This window comes from Littorina saxatilis, unplaced genomic scaffold, assembly GCF_037325665.1.
Source record: "Littorina saxatilis isolate snail1 unplaced genomic scaffold, US_GU_Lsax_2.0 scaffold_1111, whole genome shotgun sequence".
NCBI lineage: Eukaryota > Metazoa > Mollusca > Gastropoda > Littorinimorpha > Littorinidae > Littorina > Littorina saxatilis.
In genome coordinates this window covers 11,598-30,596 of record NW_027128320.1, presented here as the reverse complement: position 1 = coordinate 30,596, position 18,999 = coordinate 11,598, and the positions used below count along the sequence as shown (strand labels likewise).

The 18,999-nt window shown below is 46.8% G+C and overlaps 2 protein-coding genes across 2 annotated transcripts; both read left to right on the top strand.

Annotated features, from left to right (window-relative positions):
• Window positions 1–331: 331 nt before the first annotated feature.
• Window positions 332–10,698, top strand: LOC138956678 (uncharacterized). Its single transcript, XM_070327977.1, has 2 exons — window positions 332–384; window positions 10,080–10,698. Exons 1-2 carry the CDS (start codon window positions 332–334, stop codon window positions 10,696–10,698), a joined length of 672 nt encoding a protein of 223 aa, XP_070184078.1.
• Window positions 10,699–11,545: 847 nt separating this feature from the next.
• On the top strand, window positions 11,546–12,340 carry LOC138956677 (uncharacterized). Its single transcript, XM_070327976.1, has one exon. It carries the CDS (start codon window positions 11,546–11,548, stop codon window positions 12,338–12,340), a length of 795 nt encoding a protein of 264 aa, XP_070184077.1.
• Window positions 12,341–18,999: the final 6,659 nt, after the last annotated feature.

Below are 18,999 nucleotides of genomic sequence, written 5' to 3'. Positions count from 1 at the left end.
CACATACAAGTTCACCACCTTGGCTACATCTAGATCTCTCTATTGACCTACAATGTCACGTGTAGCTTGACTCAGCGTTTCCATGGAAAAGCAAGACAAACCAAGGGAAGCAATTCTTTCACAACCCACACAAACTCCACAAAGTTCATTCCGAACATCCGTCTATTTCCAACCCCCCACACAAATACTTCGCTCTTGTCAGCAGCTCGAGAGACGTACAAGACGTACACACGCCATCATCCTAATTGATTGCCAGGCAGTAGTAAATAAGCCAGCAGGCTGTACACTATTTTCCTGTTGACCACAACTCAGTAATTGCAGTCTGATCCCCATGGATGGCCTCCCCTTGACACGGTGGACAGATGCCGCCAGAGGTCGCGGCAGGTCAGGGCGTTACAGCTGCCCAGGGTCTACATAATATTATGTGAGGGACCATTCATGTTGGTCGTCGTGACATGACTGTCTTCCTACCCAACCCCCAACACCACCCCTCACAATCCTTCCATCTCGAAAAGTGACAAATGGTTTCCGTATTTGTCTGCTGTACTTCCTCACTAATCTACTGCACACTGCTGTAGACACTAGTTTACACTGTTGCCTGGTTTGTTAACACTTTCAACGACTTGTCAGAGGAACTAGTTGGGAAGCTTTGTGTTGTGTTTTGACCCTTATTTCCGGACTCCTGGTGACTCCCGGTGACTACTGGTGACTCCTGGTGACTACTGGTCATTTCAGTTGCCCTCCCCCTACATCCTCCCTCATTTCTCATTGACCAAGATGTCCACTTAACTCGTCAGTGACTGCTGGTCATTTCAGTTGCCCTCCCCCTACATCCTCCCTCATTTCTCATTGACCAAGATGTCCACTTAACTCGTCAGTGACTGCTGGTCATTTCAGTTGCCCTCCCCCTACATCCTCCCTCATTTCTCATTGACCAAGATGTCCACTTAACTCGTCAGTGACTGCTGGTCATTTCAGTTGCCCTCCCCCTACATCCTCCCTCATTTCTCATTGACCAAGATGTCCACTTAACTCGTCAGTGACTGCTGGTCATTTCAGTTGCCCTCCCCCTACATCCTCCCTCATTTCTCATTGACCAAGATGTCCACTTAACTCGTCAGTGACTGCTGGTCATTTCAGTTGCCCTCCCCCTACATCCTCCCTCATTTCTCATTGACCAAGATGTCCACTTAACTCGTCAGTGACTGCTGGTCATTTCAGTTGCCCTCCCCCTACATCCTCCCTCATTTCTCATTGACCAAGATGTCCACTTAACTCGTCAGTGACTGCTGGTCATTTCAGTTGCCCTCCCCCTACATCCTCCCTCATTTCTCATTGACCAAGATGTCCACTTAACTCGTCAGTGACTGCTGGTCATTTCAGTTGCCCTCCCCCTACATCCTCCCTCATTTCTCATTGACCAAGATGTCCACTTAACTCGTCAGTGACTGCTGGTCATTTCAGTTGCCCTCCCCCTACATCCTCCCTCATTTCTCATTGACCAAGATGTCCACTTAACTCGTCAGTGACTGCTGGTCATTTCAGTTGCCCTCCCCCTACATCCTCCCTCATTTCTCATTGACCAAGATGTCCACTTAACTCGTCAGTGACTGCTGGTCATTTCAGTTGCCCTCCCCCTACATCCTCCCTCATTTCTCATTGACCAAGATGTCCACTTAACTCGTCAGTGACTGCTGGTCATTTCAGTTGCCCTCCCCCTACATCCTCCCTCATTTCTCATTGACCAAGATGTCCACTTAACTCGTCAGTGACTGCTGGTCATTTCAGTTGCCCTCCCCCTACATCCTCCCTCATTTCTCATTGACCAAGATGTCCACTTAACTCGTCAGTGACTGCTGGTCATTTCAGTTGCCCTCCCCCTACATCCTCCCTCATTTCTCATTGACCAAGATGTCCACTTAACTCGTCAGTGACTGCTGGTCATTTCAGTTGCCCTCCCCCTACATCCTCCCTCATTTCTCATTGACCAAGATGTCCACTTAACTCGTCAGTGACTGCTGGTCATTTCAGTTGCCCTCCCCCTACATCCTCCCTCATTTCTCATTGACCAAGATGTCCACTTAACTCGTCAGTGACTGCTGGTCATTTCAGTTGCCCTCCCCCTACATCCTCCCTCATTTCTCATTGACCAAGATGTCCACTTAACTCGTCAGTGACTGCTGGTCATTTCAGTTGCCCTCCCCCTACATCCTCCCTCATTTCTCATTGACCAAGATGTCCACTTAACTCGTCAGTGACTGCTGGTCATTTCAGTTGCCCTCCCCCTACATCCTCCCTCATTTCTCATTGACCAAGATGTCCACTTAACTCGTCAGTGACTGCTGGTCATTTCAGTTGCCCTCCCCCTACATCCTCCCTCATTTCTCATTGACCAAGATGTCCACTTAACTCGTCAGTGACTGCTGGTCATTTCAGTTGCCCTCCCCCTACATCCTCCCTCATTTCTCATTGACCAAGATGTCCACTTAACTCGTCAGTGACTGCTGGTCATTTCAGTTGCCCTCCCCCTACATCCTCCCTCATTTCTCATTGACCAAGATGTCCACTTAACTCGTCAGTGACTGCTGGTCATTTCAGTTGCCCTCCCCCTACATCCTCCCTCATTTCTCATTGACCAAGATGTCCACTTAACTCGTCAGTGACTGCTGGTCATTTCAGTTGCCCTCCCCCTACATCCTCCCTCATTTCTCATTGACCAAGATGTCCACTTAACTCGTCAGTGACTGCTGGTCATTTCAGTTGCCCTCCCCCTACATCCTCCCTCATTTCTCATTGACCAAGATGTCCACTTAACTCGTCAGTGACTGCTGGTCATTTCAGTTGCCCTCCCCCTACATCCTCCCTCATTTCTCATTGACCAAGATGTCCACTTAACTCGTCAGTGACTGCTGGTCATTTCAGTTGCCCTCCCCCTACATCCTCCCTCATTTCTCATTGACCAAGATGTCCACTTAACTCGTCAGTGACTGCTGGTCATTTCAGTTGCCCTCCCCCTACATCCTCCCTCATTTCTCATTGACCAAGATGTCCACTTAACTCGTCAGTGACTGCTGGTCATTTCAGTTGCCCTCCCCCTACATCCTCCCTCATTTCTCATTGACCAAGATGTCCACTTAACTCGTCAGTGACTGCTGGTCATTTCAGTTGCCCTCCCCCTACATCCTCCCTCATTTCTCATTGACCAAGATGTCCACTTAACTCGTCAGTGACTGCTGGTCATTTCAGTTGCCCTCCCCCTACATCCTCCCTCATTTCTCATTGACCAAGATGTCCACTTAACTCGTCAGTGACTGCTGGTCATTTCAGTTGCCCTCCCCCTACATCCTCCCTCATTTCTCATTGACCAAGATGTCCACTTAACTCGTCAGTGACTGCTGGTCATTTCAGTTGCCCTCCCCCTACATCCTCCCTCATTTCTCATTGACCAAGATGTCCACTTAACTCGTCAGTGACTGCTGGTCATTTCAGTTGCCCTCCCCCTACATCCTCCCTCATTTCTCATTGACCAAGATGTCCACTTAACTCGTCAGTGACTACTCACAAGTTTCAGTCGTCGCCAGTTAGTTTCCACCCCCTCCTTCGCCGTATCCAAAGGTTGTCAATTTCGTGAGTGCTCCGTTATTTAGCTGAGCAAGCTTCCAATCCCCCCCCCCCCCCCTACCCCTCCTTCCCGCCCCCTTTTTTCTTTTCTGTTCCCTCACTGTCCACTTTGCGCGTGACGATTCAATTGAGACGTCGCGACATTATCACCCTCCCTCCACCCCCCACCTGGCACAGCCCTTGCCCCGGGTCAAATGACAGCAAGCGTCAGCTGACCAGGCACGTCTGAGGAGGATGCTCCAACGAGCCGTTGTAATTAACCCGCAATGACTGCTGGCTGATGAGCGTAGACTTGAAAGTGATGATTTCCTGCAGGACAGTGGGCCGTGAAAAAATTATAGCTTAGCCGCAAGAATGTGTGTGCGTGCGCGTGTGCGTGTGTGTGTGTTTGCTAAGAATAATTGCCTGACTCTTATCTTCGAAAGGAATACTTAAAATGCTCATGCAGTTTGTTTCTTTTGTGGGAAAATCGTGTTAAGCTCAGCGCATTAGAGTGCGTACACTCGAATTGTTCTGAACCAAAAAGAGTTCGTATTCACACCATGTCAAAACTATGTCACTTTCCCGCAAATTATGCGTACATCAAAGACGTTTGAACACTTTCAACTGAGCCACAGCAGTAGTGAGAACACTTTCAACTGAGCCACAGCAGTGGTGAGAACACTTTCAACTGAGCCACAGCAGTAGTGAGAACACTTTCAACTGAGCCACAGCAGTGGTGAGAACACTTTCAACTGAGCCACAGCAGTGGTGAGAACACTTTCAACTGAGCCACAGCAGTGGTGAGAACACAGTAATAACTGCTTTTTCACAATTGTTTTCAAACTGAAGGGTCGGGTGGGATTTTGGCTGTTGAAAATTGACGGTTTTCGCGACCATTGTTCACTTGAATTTGGCAGCCTTTACTGTTCACTTGAATGTGGCAGCCTTTACTGTTCACTTGAATGTGGCAGCCTTTACTGTTCACTTGAATGTGGCAGCCTTTACTGTTCACTTGAATGTGGCAGCCTTTACTGTTCACTTGAATGTGGCAGCTTTTACTGTTCACTAGAATGTGGCAGCCTTTACTGTTCACTAGAATGTGGCAGCCTTTACATTGCACTTGAATGTGGCAGCCTTTACTGTTCACTTGAATGTGGCAGCCTTTACTGTTCACTTGAATGTGGCAGCCTTTACATTTCACTTGAATGTGGCAGCCTTTACATTTCACTTGAATGTGGCAGCCTTTACTGTTCACTTGAATGTGGCAGCCTTTACATTTCACTTGTTAAACGCATGTAGACGCCTTGTAATGATAGCGTTAATGACATTGTAATCAAGTCGTTTATTCCTTCTACATTATGCGGCGAACCGACTCCATCTGCCCTCTGAATGACGTAAAGTAGTCTCACCATAAAGCCAACTTTTAACAGAGTCAAACACAGCACCCAGGCAAAAGCAGTCAACATAAAAGTCAACATAAAAGCCACATTTTCCTCCTCACTACCCATAACAGTTCATCTTTCTTGTCAGCAGTTTTTCACTCTATTCACAAACGGGACTTTTATGCGTTCAACTCTTGCCAACGGGGACACAAAAAGTCGAGAACAAAGTGTGTCCTCGCTTAAAAATCGGTATTATTCACACCTAGCCCGTGTAGTTTACCCCTCCATTACTCGCAGTCGCTTTCACCTCTTCACGTCTTCGCCGTCAAGTTCCGCTGACTGAGGTCTCGCCGCAAGAGAGGGAGCGAGCTACAAGGGCAAGTGGGCCGAGGCAGTTACACTAAAAGCCCAATGACAGGGTCCCAGGGCTGAAAAGCCGTGCCAACAATATGATGTAGCGAGCTTGAAAAGCAACGACTTATTCCCAGTCTGACGGTCAAAAACAACAATATGTAGCGAACTTGAAAAGCAACGACTTATTCCCAGACTGACGGTCAAAATCAACAATATGATGTAGCGAACTTGAAAAGCAACGACTTATTCCCAGACTGACGGTCAAAAACAACAATATGATGTAGCGAACTTGAAAAGCAACGACTTATTCCCAGACTGACGGTCAAAAACAACAATATGATGAAGCCAACTTGAAAAGCAACGACTTATTCCCAGACTGACGGTCAAAAAGCCGCGCCAACACTATGATCCAGCGAGCTTGAAAAGCAGCGACTTATTCCCAGCCTGACGGTCAAAAACAACACTATGATCCAGCGAGCTTGAAAAGCAACGACTTATTCCCAGTCTGACGGTCAAAAACAACAATATGATGTAGCGAGCTTGAAAAGCAACGACTTATTCCCAGACTGACGGTCAAAATCAACAATATGATGTAGCGAACTTGAAAAGCAACGACTTATTCCCAGTCTGACGGTCAAAAACAACAATATGATGTAGCTAACTTGAAAAGCAACGACTTATTCCCAGTCTGACGGTCAAAAACAACAATATGATGCAGCGAGCTTGAAAAGCAACGACTTATTCCCAGTCTGACGGTCAAAAACAACAATATGATGTAGCGAGCTTGAAAAGCAACGACTTATTCCCAGACTGACGGTCAAAAACAACAATATGATGAAGCCAACTTGAAAAGCAACGACTTATTCCCAGACTGACGGTCAAAAAGCCGCGCCAACACTATGATCCAGCGAGCTTGAAAAGCAACACACTAATTACCCATCATTGGTAAGCAAGTCACTGTTGCCAGAAGCTGACTGTTCTATCAACGTGCAAACACTAATTACCCATCATTGATGAGCAAGTGACTGTTGCCAGAAGCTGACTGATCAACCCATCAGTGCAATGACGCCCACTTAGCAATAGCGTGCTGACATCGACTTATTACTTGTAGTCCGCGGCCAATTTGTCTGACCGCTTTTGTCAGGGAGGACTATTATCACTGACCGCTACACCGCCCACTGTAGTTGGCCTGAAAGTACCATTGGTCAGTGTCCACTTCGCTGCTAGTGACTGGACGTCACCACTCACACAATGGTTGAGGGTTTGGGGCTTTGTCCGAGAAGATTTGGGCGGATAGAGAAATTGACAAAAGGGAACAACACAAAGACATTAACAAAGGGAACAACACAGTCCTTTGAAAACACGACAAATAGCGGCGTTAGACTGACACACGGGCGTTGTACTACTACTACTACTACTAATAATAATGATAATAAATGAGCATTTATATAGCGCAACATCATAACTTTACAAGTATATGCTCTTTGCGCTTGACACATTTAAAATTAAAACACAGTTATACAAGCATTTACATCTACATTCATAGTCAACAACGCTTAATTAAAAGCATACACCATCAAACATACATTACAAAAGATTCGTCCACTAACTAATTAATAAAAACATGAATAAAATAGGTAGTAAAAAACAGGTATTGTGTTAATAAGGCCTTGTGTTAATAAGGCCTTGTGTTAATAAGGCCTTGTGTTAATAAGGCCTTGTGTTAATAAGGCCTTGTGTTAATAAGGCCTTGTGTTAATAAGGCCTTTAACAAAGGATACAAATAAACCCCAATTTTAAGACCTTTTAGAACCTGGTTTTATCGGAATTTTTAGGATCTCCGAAATACACAGCGACCAACTATTCAGAGTGTGTTCTCAAGCAATCTGCTACAGTTCTGCACAAGTTTGAGAGATCTCAACCAAAATAGGTATAGCATGCATTGAGCGACACAACCCTCTCTCAAAAGATTCCTTCCCCTTTGCTGCACCAGCAACAACTTCGTTTGACGTCCTTCTCTAACCAGCTGCACGTTCTGCATAATTCTTCTTCTGCGTTCATTCGAAAAGCTCTATCACGTATTCTGCGTTCATTCGAAAAGCTCTATCAAGTATTCTGCGTTCATTCGAAAAGCTCTATCAAGTATTCTGCGTTCATTCGAAAAGCTCTATCAAGTATTCTGCGTTCATTCGAAAAGCTCTATCACGTATTCTGCGTTCATTCGAAAAGCTCTATCAAGTATTCTGCGCAAGGATCGGAGCGGAAGATACGAAGATACGAACAGCTCTATTGAAGTAGAATGCACCATTACCCTTCAAACTCTCTCGCCACTCCAAGTAAGGAACAAGCGACCTCTGACCCGTGCTTAAAAACGGGTGGACTGTGGCGGCCCTAAGCCCCAAACATCAAAGGGAACGCCAACCGATTAACCCCGAGTCTTTGGGACGTAAAAGACACACACGTATACAAACGCCTCACAAAGACAGCTTCAGAAAGCCTACCCTAGCCGGGCTCCAGGGCGTCGCGAACCTTTAGAAAGCCCTCTGTCCCAAAAGGTCTGTAAGTGTTTAAGCTGTCAACATCGCTGCAATCTTTATGTTTTTCATGGCTCTGAGTCTGCCTCGTGGTGCTATTAGTTTAAAACACCCATAAAAGATTAGCTTGAGAAGGGGTCGTCTGCAGCCTGAAATTGTGCGCAAAATAAGCGTAGGAGCCACGCAGTAAAGTATAATGACATCCATAATGTCGCGACAAGCACATACAGACTTCGGATAATGGATAACGATTTCATTGTTTGCGATGCAAACGCGACAAATCAAACGACAAGGGAAGAAAAGGTTGCTGAAATACGAGGAGCCTTAACAGCAATGTTTGCTGAAGTCGGCAAGACAAGACAACATAGTCTATGTAATAGTATACTTCTGACTTTATAGACAAAATGTTCGCGAGCGCACGTTAACGTGTGTGTTTGTGTGTGTGTGTGTGTGTGTGTGTGTGTGTGTTAGTGTGTGTGTGTGTCTGTGTACGTGTGTGTGTAAGTGTGTGTGTGTGTGTACGTGCGTGTGTGTGTGTGTGTGTATGTGTGTGTGTGTGTGTGTGCGTGTGTGCGTGCGTGCGTGCGTGTGTGTGTGAGTGCGTGTGTGTGTGTCTATGTGTGTGTACGTGTGTGTGTGTGTGTGTGTACGTGCGTGTGTGTGTGTGTACGTGCGTGCGTGCGTGCGTGCAATCGTGCGTGCCTGCCTGCCTGCGTGCATGTGTGCGTATGCGTGCGTGCGTGCATGTGTGCGTGCGTGTGCACGCTCAATTAACCTGGCCTAGATCCGTAAGCTCCTCGGTCATTCCTTTCACAAATTATTTGTGGAGAGAACTCAAGAGAATACAAGGTTTCTGGTCTGGCGCGAGCCTCGTTAATGACAAGTCGCAAAGACATTTCGCCCGTCAACCGGACCGCCTGGAACGCTGGAAAGCGCGTCCGCATACAAGCGCACGCTACACTTTTAATGCACCTCTGTAACGATATGAGCTTTCCCCAAGGTTTCAAGGTTTTATTCGGCTTTCACATTCGATATATACCGGAGACTGAAATGGTGTTTCCCCTGTTAGCAAATCAACAATGCTAAACCTATTTCATCAATCTGGCATGCCCCCCCCCCCCCCCTTCAGAATGAAGAAGGGAACCTCGTACCACTGCGATATCTTTGTAAAATGATATGGACATTGATGACAGCATAAACCTATTTGATGATTTTGCTACTAGGTATCATCCTGTATCCCGGGGGACGGGAACAAACTATTAACCGTTGCTTCCCGAAAGACAGACAGACGGAGAGAGGATCGAGTCACATTCAATACATGTTCTCGTCGATCACTTTACCCACAGTTTGTCAAAGAAATCTTCTTCTTCTTCTGCGTTCCCAATGTCAAAGTAATAAATGTAAGGCTCGGAGAAGAGACGCTCAAATGTGTGTCCCCCAACGTATCATGTTCTCACACTTTCTTCCAAACCCTGTTTTGACAAGAGATTGCGGTTGCGTTATGCATAAAGGGTTCTCCACGATCTCTCCGGCTTAATATGACCAAGGGATAAATGGCTCAGGCGTGTAAACAGCGTAAAACTTGGAGAGCCATCCACCGAAGCTTTCGTTCGATTTAAACAAACATCGCTCAGGGATCCCACAAGTCGGGAAAATACACCTGACTACAATACTAGCGCCGAAGGGGTCTATGTCGACCAAAGGTGGGTGCATTCCCTGCAGGTGCACTGCCTGTATGCGTTTTTTTCTTGTATACAGGGAATGCACCCGGGTCCTTTTCCTGTAGCGTTTCGCCGATCTCGCTGAGAGTCACGTGATGCTTAGCCACACCGGTACAAATTTGATATTTATTGATATGCGACCCTTTTTAATTTTTCAAAGTAGCTCAGTGTTGCAATCTTAAGTGAAGAAATGAGAAAATCCATCAAGTCGAACCGCGTTGTGGATGTCACAAAGGGAGCAACGTTGAGATGAATCACGCGCTTGGGGCCAGATTGTGCAGTGTCGTACTTTCCGACACGAAATGCACCCGGTAGACAGGAAACACGCCTACCAGGAATGCGCCTACCAGGAATGCACCTACCAGGAATGCACCTACCAGGAATGCGCCTACCAGGAATGCACCTACCAGGAATGCGCCTACCAGGAATGCGCCTACCAGGAATGCACCTACCAGGAATGCACCTACCACGAATGCACCCACCAGGAATGCACCTACCAGGAATGCACCCACCAGGAATGCACCTACCAGGAATGCACCCACCAGGAATGCGCCCACCAGGAATGCACCCACCAGGAATGCACCTACCAGGAATGCACCTACCAGGAAATGCGCCTACCAGGAATGCACCTACCAGGAATGCACCCACCAGGAATGCACCCACCAGGAATGCACCTACCAGGAATGCACCTACCATGTACAGGAATGCACCCACCAGGAATGCACCCACCAGGAATGCACCCACCAGGAATGCACCCACCAGGAATGCACCCACCAGGAATGCACCCACCAGGAATGCACCTACCAGGAGAGCACCTACCAGGAATGCACCTACCAGGAATGCACCTACCAGGAATGCACCTACCAGGAATGCACCTACCAGGAATGCGCCTACCAGGAATGCGCCTACCAGGAATGCGCCTACCAGGAATGCACCTACCAGCAATGCACCTACCAGGAATGCGCCTACCAGGAATGCACCTACCAGGAATGCACCTACCAGGAATGCACCTATCAAGAATGCGCCTACCAGAAATGCACCTACCAGGAATGCACCCACCAGGAATGCACCTACCAGGAATGCACCTACCAGGAATGCGCCTAGCAGGAATGCACCTACCAGGAATGCACCTACCAGGAATGCACCTACCAGGAATGCACCTACCAGGAATGCACCTACCAGGAATGCACCTACCAGCAATGCACCCACCAGGAATGCACCTACCAGGAATGCGCCTACCAGGAATGCACCTACCAGGAATGCACCTACCAGGAATGCACCTATCAAGAATGCGCCTACCAGAAATGCACCTACCAGGAATGCACCCACCAGGAATGCACCTACCAGGAATGCACCTACCAGGAATGCGCCTAGCAGGAATGCACCTACCAGGAATGCACCTACCAGGAATGCACCTACCAGGAATGCACCTACCAGGAATGCACCTACCAGGAATGCACCTACCAGGAATGCACCTACCAGGAATGCACCTACCAGGAATGCACCTACCAGGAATGCGCCTACCAGGAATCCACCTACCAGGAATGCACCTACCAGGAATGCACCTACCAGGAATGCACCTACCAGGAATGCACCTACCAGGAATGCACCTACCAGGAATGCGCCTACCAGGAATGCGCCTACCAGGAATGCACCTACCAGGAATGCACCTACCAGGAATGCACCTACCAGGAATGCACCTACCAGGAATGCGCCTACCAGGAAATGCGCCTACCAGGAATGCGCCTACCAGGAATGCACCTACCAGGAATGCGCCTACCAGGAATGCGCCTACCAGGAAATGCGCCTACCAGGAATGCGCCTACCAGGAATGCACCTACCAGGAATGCACCTACCAGGAATGCGCCTACCAGGAATGCACCTACCAGGAATGCACCTACCAGGAATGCACCTACCAGGAATGCGCCTACCAGGAATGCACCTACCAGGAATGCACCTACCAGGAAATGCGCCTACCAGGAATGCACCTATCAAGAATGCGCCTACCAGAAATGCACCTACCAGGAATGCACCTACCAGGAATGCACCTACCTACCAGGAATGCACCTACCAGGAATGCACCTACCAGGAATGCGCCTACCAGGAATGCACCTACCAGGAATGCACCTACCACGAATGCACCCACCAGGAATGCACCCACCAGGAATGCACCTACCAGGAATGCGCCTACCAGGAATGCGCCTACCAGGAATGCGCCTACCAGGAATGCACCTACCAGGAATGCACCTACCAGGAATGCACCTACCAGCAATGCACCTACCAGGAATGCACCTACCAGGAATGCACCCACCAGGAATGCACCTATCAGGAATGCACCTACCAGGAATGCACCTACCAGGAATCCACCTACCAGGAATGCGCCTACCAGGAATGCACCTACCAGGAATGCACCTACCAGGAATGCACCTACCAGGAATGCACCTACCAGGAATGCACCTACCAGGAATGCGCCTACCAGGAATGCACCTACCAGGAATGCGCCTACCAGGAATGCGCCTACCAGGAATGCGCCTACCAGGAATGCACCTACCAGGAATGCACCTACCAGGAATGCACCCACCAGGAATGCACCTACCAGGAATGCACCCACCAGGAATGCACCCACCAGGAATGCACCCACCAGGAATCCACCTACCAGGAATGCACCTACCAGGAATGCACCCACCAGGAATGCACCTACCAGGAATGCACCTACCAGGAATGCACCCACTTTTGGTCCGCTTAGACCCCTTTTGCAATACTGGCCTGCAATGTTCTATTTAGTGAGGTCTCCTCCATTATATATATTTTTTTTTTCCCCGTAAGGGAAGGATGCTATATGACGCCGCGTTAAAGGTAAAAAGGAAAACGGGGTTTGCTGAGCGAGTGGAATGTCAAGTCTGACTTCAAAGGGCGGGATTAAAATGGTTCAAACGGTTATGACGAGTGTCGATGTTTAAGGTAAAGCGATCGCGTGTCACAGCCTTCTGCGACAGTGTTTGCGTTGCGTATCGACCATCTCCGTCTCTCTCTCTCTCTCTTAGCACGGGATGACACAGCCCTGATCACACCAGTTCAAACAGACAGACAGACAGACAGATAGCGCACACACACACACACACACACACACACACACATGCACTCTCTCTCTCTCCACCGTCTCTCTCCCCACACCACACAGAGTGACAGACAGATAGACAGACAGACAGACAGAGATTCTTTCATCCTCAAAAATATTTATGCTCTTCATGCAACAGACAGACAGACAGACAGAAAGACAGACTCTCTCTCTCTCTCTCTCTCTCTCTCTCTCTCTCTCTCTCTCTCTCTCTCTCTCTCTCTCTCTCTCTCTCTCTCTCTCTCTCTCTCTCTCTCTCTCTCTCTCTCTCCCCACACACAGAGTGACAGACAGACAGACAGACAGACACAGACAAACAAACAAACAACTCACCGGTCAGCGGGTCAATGATGAAGAAGTTTTGCGGGTTGCCCCCAGTGATGTCAAAGCGGAGAACTTGCTGCGGGTTCCTGTCGCCATCCGCGGCCTTGACCTTGACCACGTTGGGCACGTTCCTCACCCCCTCCTGCACAGAGGCGTAGTAGGCTGGCTGCAGACTCTGCGGCACGTTGTCGTTGACGTCGGTGACCAGCACGAGGACCTCGAGGCGGGCGAACTGCGGCACGAGGCCCGAGTCCTGGGCGTACACCGTCAGCCAGTAGTGGGACGACGTCTCTCTGTCCAGGACTTGGCGAGTGCGTATCGTGCCTGAAACGGACAAGAAAAACGGGACATGAGTTGCTTGTTTGGCTAAAACAATGTTTTATTTCCATTTACTTGTACATGAAATGTACATACATTTATAAACATGAAAACAACAACCAGCCTACGCCTGTGGCTGTGAGTTTCTTGTTTCTTTTACAGGTTTAAGTATTTGTGGATGAAGCCATTTATTCTCAGATGGTCTGATAACAAAGGGAAGTAAGCGCTCTAAATGCATACGACTTGTGTAAGAGAGAAAGTGAGAGTTACGCGGAACCAGTCTCCTGGCGCCTGAGAGAACAGCAAGCATTGACATGAACAAGCGACTTTCATCTTCAAAAATATTTATGCTCAGACGGGGTTTCTTCGTGCACATGATTATGACAACAAACAAACTACATTCACCTACAGGAGACAACAACAAAACAACAAATATCTGTTAAAGAATAGCACATAAATAACGGGTATGGCTTCTGTTTAGTTAACAGGGTTGAAAATGAAAGTGGTCATGACTACTTTGGTTGTCTGTAAAACATGCATGAGACAGTATTGACAATTCTGATACACCGGTATTAGAGAGAAACATGCTGCAAGTATTTCAGTAGAAGATACATTGAAAAGACAAAGAGACCGCAGGGGAAGTACAGGGAAAACCTCATTCCACACACGGAGAACTAATGATCTTGTTGAAATGCGCCGCTTGGCAGGTACCAAAAAAAAAAGAAAAACAAACTAAGTTTAGCTGCTCTACGCGAGGGCTAAAAAAACAAACTAAGTTTAGCTGCTCTACGCGAGGGCTAAAAAACCCACTAAGTTTAGCTGCTCTATGCGAGGGCTAAAAAAACAAACTAAGTTTAGCAATAGCTGCTCTACGCGAGGGCTAAAAAACCCACTAAGTTTAGCTGCTCTATGCGAGGGCTAAAAAAACAAACTAAGTTTAGCTGCTCTACGCGAGGGCTAAAAAAACAAACTAAGTTTAGCTGCTCTACGCGAGGGCTAAAATAACAAACTAAGTTTAGCTGCTCTACGCGAGGGCTAAAAAAACAAACTAAGTTTAGCTGCTCTACGCGAGGGCTAAAAAAACAAACTAAGTTTAGCTGCTCTACGCGAGGGCTAAAAAAACAAACAAACACAATTAATTTCAAAGAGATTATGAAGATCTATAGAGTTATTCTGTTCGCGAATGACCCCGTGTGGGTGAGGTTACAGATGGGAGCGTAAAGGGTTGGTTTGTGAACAAAGCTCTACTACAGATTTGTTTTAAAGACTGAAAGTGCACGTTGTCTCCACTTTGCATCACGCCCATCACGATTGTGTAGCCGTTCTCCTGTAAGTAAAGCCTAGAAAAACTCTCATTTTCTTTTCAATCATGTCAGCAAGCAATCACGACATACTCGTCGGCAGCGACGAGATGAAAGCAGATCATGTAACACGATGATCACGTGTTACGACAGCAGTGGCGTTTACATCACCCACTCAATGGTCGACTTTACCATCACGACATACAGCTCATTCCAACAACAAGTCCTCTTCTAATCGCGACGTAAGGTTCTAACCAACAAAAAAGCCTCTTTCAACCGACTTCATACCATCACGACATACAGCTCATACCAACAACAAGTCCTCTTCTACTCGCGACGTACAGTTCTAACCAACAAAAAAGCCTCTTTTAGCCGACTTCATACCATCACGACATACAGCTCATTCCAACAACAAGTCCTCTTCTAATCGCGACGTAAGGTTCTAACCAACAAAAAAGCCTCTTTCAACCGACTTCATACCATCACGACATACAGCTCATACCAACATCAACCAAGTCGTCTTATAATCGACGTAACACGATCATGAAAAGTAACCAAAGACAATCACGAAAAACAACCGATAAAAAAAAAGTACATTCTTTTTTCTAAATCGATTCAACACGATCACGAAATACACCCGCCCTCCAGGAGCAAAGCTATTAAAGGCAGACTTCAATGTGCAATGGAAGCAAGCCTCAGCGGACCAACGGAGACAACATAATGCTATTTTTGACAGACAATTCCTCACCTGTTGGTTTAAACAACATTTTATTCTGTTGAACGCGAGGTGAATTTAAACACTCAGGTCACGCGGCTTTCCCTGACATTTCATAATAATCACAATCCTATCAGACATCTGACAGTACCATAGCTGCCAACCTTCTAGAGTCAAAATCCAGGAGCCAGGGGGACCGTTTAGTTTTGAATATGAGCAGGGAGAAGTTGTAAAGTTCAGGAGATTCCCGGAAAATCCGGGAGGGTTGGCAGCTATGCAGCACCCTTTAACACGATGTTCGCCTGTAATTAGTGCGCTTGTAATTATTCTGTTAGTAATCAAAAGTAATAAACCATAGTCGCTACACAACATATGAAAACAAAGACGCGGAATTGTCATACATTTCAGACCAGTTGCTTTTATTATATAGATGTTGTGTAGCGACTGATTACAAGAGGTCTCAAGAAACACTTTACACCTTTAGCACCAAGTTTTGAATGAACGACTGCCAATTGCGAGAGTGACAAAAGTTCTCCCGACTTATATCACAATCACCTGCAGCCAGAAAACTAATCAGATAAGTGTTCCATACTAATTAGTAGAACACCTGTACTGTCTCTTCTCCTCCAAGCTCATCATCCTCAGGATGCAATCCCCTAGCTGTGTCCGCCCAGAGACAACTGTCCGGTGTTGGTCGCACCTGTCTATGCCAGTTACTACGGTCGGGTCACCTGGCTTGGCCAAAAAGCGGCGGGGTAATGGAGGGCGGTGTCGAGCCTTCATGATAGAGGAGAGATCTGTGTTTGTGCTTGACTGCATGTGTTGTCTTACAAAGGGATCCGAATGGAAGAGAGAAAGAGAGAGAGAGAGAGAGAGAGAGAGAGAGAGAGAGACCGATACTGCAACAGACAGACAGAAAGACAGCCTCAGAGAGACAAAATGAATTTAAAGTGAAAAGCAAACGAGGGGGGAGGGGGGGGGGTCGATCCTCAAGCAATTAGCTTTATTCCAGGAAGCAGAGAAACGGCAACACCGACCCACGCAGACAGGATATTTTAATTTCAAAATAATAAAACACAAACGACTACGCACAGCAGCTGAGCGCTGTCAAAATACACGGTCGCCTAGCAACAACCCCACGCTTACAACCAATGCTGCAGCAGCTTTTCCATCAAGAGCACGTCAGGCAAAATCAGCTAGCGCGATTCCAGAACAATGCCACAGATGTTGAGACAAATCAGACGAAGCCATCACAGAACAAAGCCGCTTCGGAGTTGTCGACCGTCGCTCGATACAAAAAAAAAATTAAAAAAATGAAAAGCAGAGCTGCGTGTTGCTCCTGTCTCAAAGACACCCTGGATGCGTATTAAACAATTGAGCGATGTCACATCACGCGAACAGCCTTTTCCTTCCCTCGACCGTGAAAAGTCCTCATCACGCATGACGACGTTTATGGGACCACCGGGAATCTCTTTTCTTTCAAACTAATGCAACAGGAGGGAGTAAGAAAGGCCTGTAGCTGTGAAAGTGGGTCTGTGATACAACACACCTTTGTATGAAGTGTTTTAGTTCTCTGCCCCCCCCCCCCTCCCTCTCCGTCCGTCTCTCTCTCTCTCTCTCTCTCTCTCTCTCTCTCTCTCACACACACACACATTCGGATCACTTTGTAAGCCAACACAGCCAAGTTCAACCTTCATGCTGACACCAATGCTAATTGTCGACCACCAGAAACCGTGACTGACACCAAAGTTCAAGTGCAATGGCCATTTACTGGGCAAACGGGGCCACACACAGGCAATAACAAACGTTGCTCCACGTCCATCATAATTAATGTTATGCATGCCTCGAGCCAGTGCATATATACCCCCTCCCCCCCCCCCCCCCCACCCCACTCCCCATGAATGCTCTAGCTGTTTTGAGATCAGTCAGATTGCAGATCAAAGTTGTAAACCTGCCACGCGTTTAATGGATATCGCGAACATGGGAGCAAGGAAAGAGCAATGCAAATATTGGGGTCACGGCAGGTCAGCCTATGACTATGTCAACATGACGCTAAAGTCTCTCTCTCTCTCTCTCTCTCTCTCTCTCTCTCTCTCTCTCTCTCTCTCTCTCTCTCTCTCTGCTTAAATCCCGTCTGGTATATCCTAGAAGGCTACTGTGGCATTTTTTTGCCAACTAATAACTATGGTGGGGGTCACTATGAAGGTGAAATCTTTCAAGAATCATCTAGTCAAGCACCTTAACCCCGGTTGATTGTAAACAAATCTATGAATCGAATGAATTACTCTTGATTGAAAAAGTTTCAAGTTCTTATAATCCAATACTAATTACGTTGGTTATTTGTTTATAATGTTGAAGTCTTAAAAAATGTGTTTCCCTATTTTGGGCGAGAACTGGATGCCCCCCAAAAGTATGAAAATGCTTATTCTAGAATCCACGAAAATTCAAGATTTATCATGATTTTATCTTTGAAATATTTGAAATAAATGAAAGGGAGGATTTAATTCAAGTCCCCTTACGATTTTTGAAGACAATTATATATATTTCTCTTCACTTGGTACTCAGGGGAAAAACAGAACCAAACCTTGTTATGCTTGGGTTAGTTAACAGTATCGCTCCTCACCCCCCCCCCCCCCCCCCCAACTCCTACTGTTTACACACAGACAGGCACACTGTAATCGTATGACACTTTCACGACAAAGTATCTATATTCAAAGTGCCAAGAACATAGGATGACATTTATTGTCCATCTCTATAAATTCCTGACATATTCTTGGAACAACACCCACCCGAGGAGGACAGGGCTAACTTTTACCACATCAATAAATGGATCAGACGGCCGACATTTATAAAAAAGATATGACGTCATACCAGACAGGGAAAATCGAAGGAGCTTGGCAAGTATACCCTAATAGCCTGTGACGTGTCCATAAAACTTGCCATAAATGGGTATTTGACATTACCGTTACACAATCTTTGGGCTATAAATGACTTGATGGAAGATCTTATAATAATTCTCTTGTCAACGTTTCAATGCGTTTATCATTTTTTCAGGTCCCAAGGCGCATGAAATCCTACTGGGGCAGTGTGAATGAAGAATGTACAGTTTGGGATTAAGCGAGTGAGAAGTATGATTAATACATGAGGTTTGCAGTTCGGAATGACATTGAAAGGAGTAAGACTGACGTTTCATGTTGCAACAATCTTACTCGGACAGAATGAGTAATACAAGAGGTTTGCAGTTCGGAATGAATTTGAACGGAGTGAGACTAACGTTTCAGCAGTGAAATGTCTAACAGGTAGAAGCAGAAGGGCAGAACTGATCATTTTCTCATTAGTTGTGTGACCTTGGTTCCTCTTACTCTTTTTCTGTCTGTGAGTACGTATGAATTGGTAAGTATCCTGATGATTGTGTGTGTATGTGTGTGTGTGTGTTTGTGTGTGTGTGTGTGTGTGGGTCTGTATGTGTGTGTGTCTGTATGTGTGTGTGTGTGTCTGTGTGTGTGTGTGTGTGTGTGTATGTCTGTGTCTGTGTGTGTGTGTGTGCATGAGCAGCGGTCTTGAATGAAATGCTCCCTTTCACAAATATGACCACGTATCTTCAAGCTCAACATATCAGACCTGCCTAC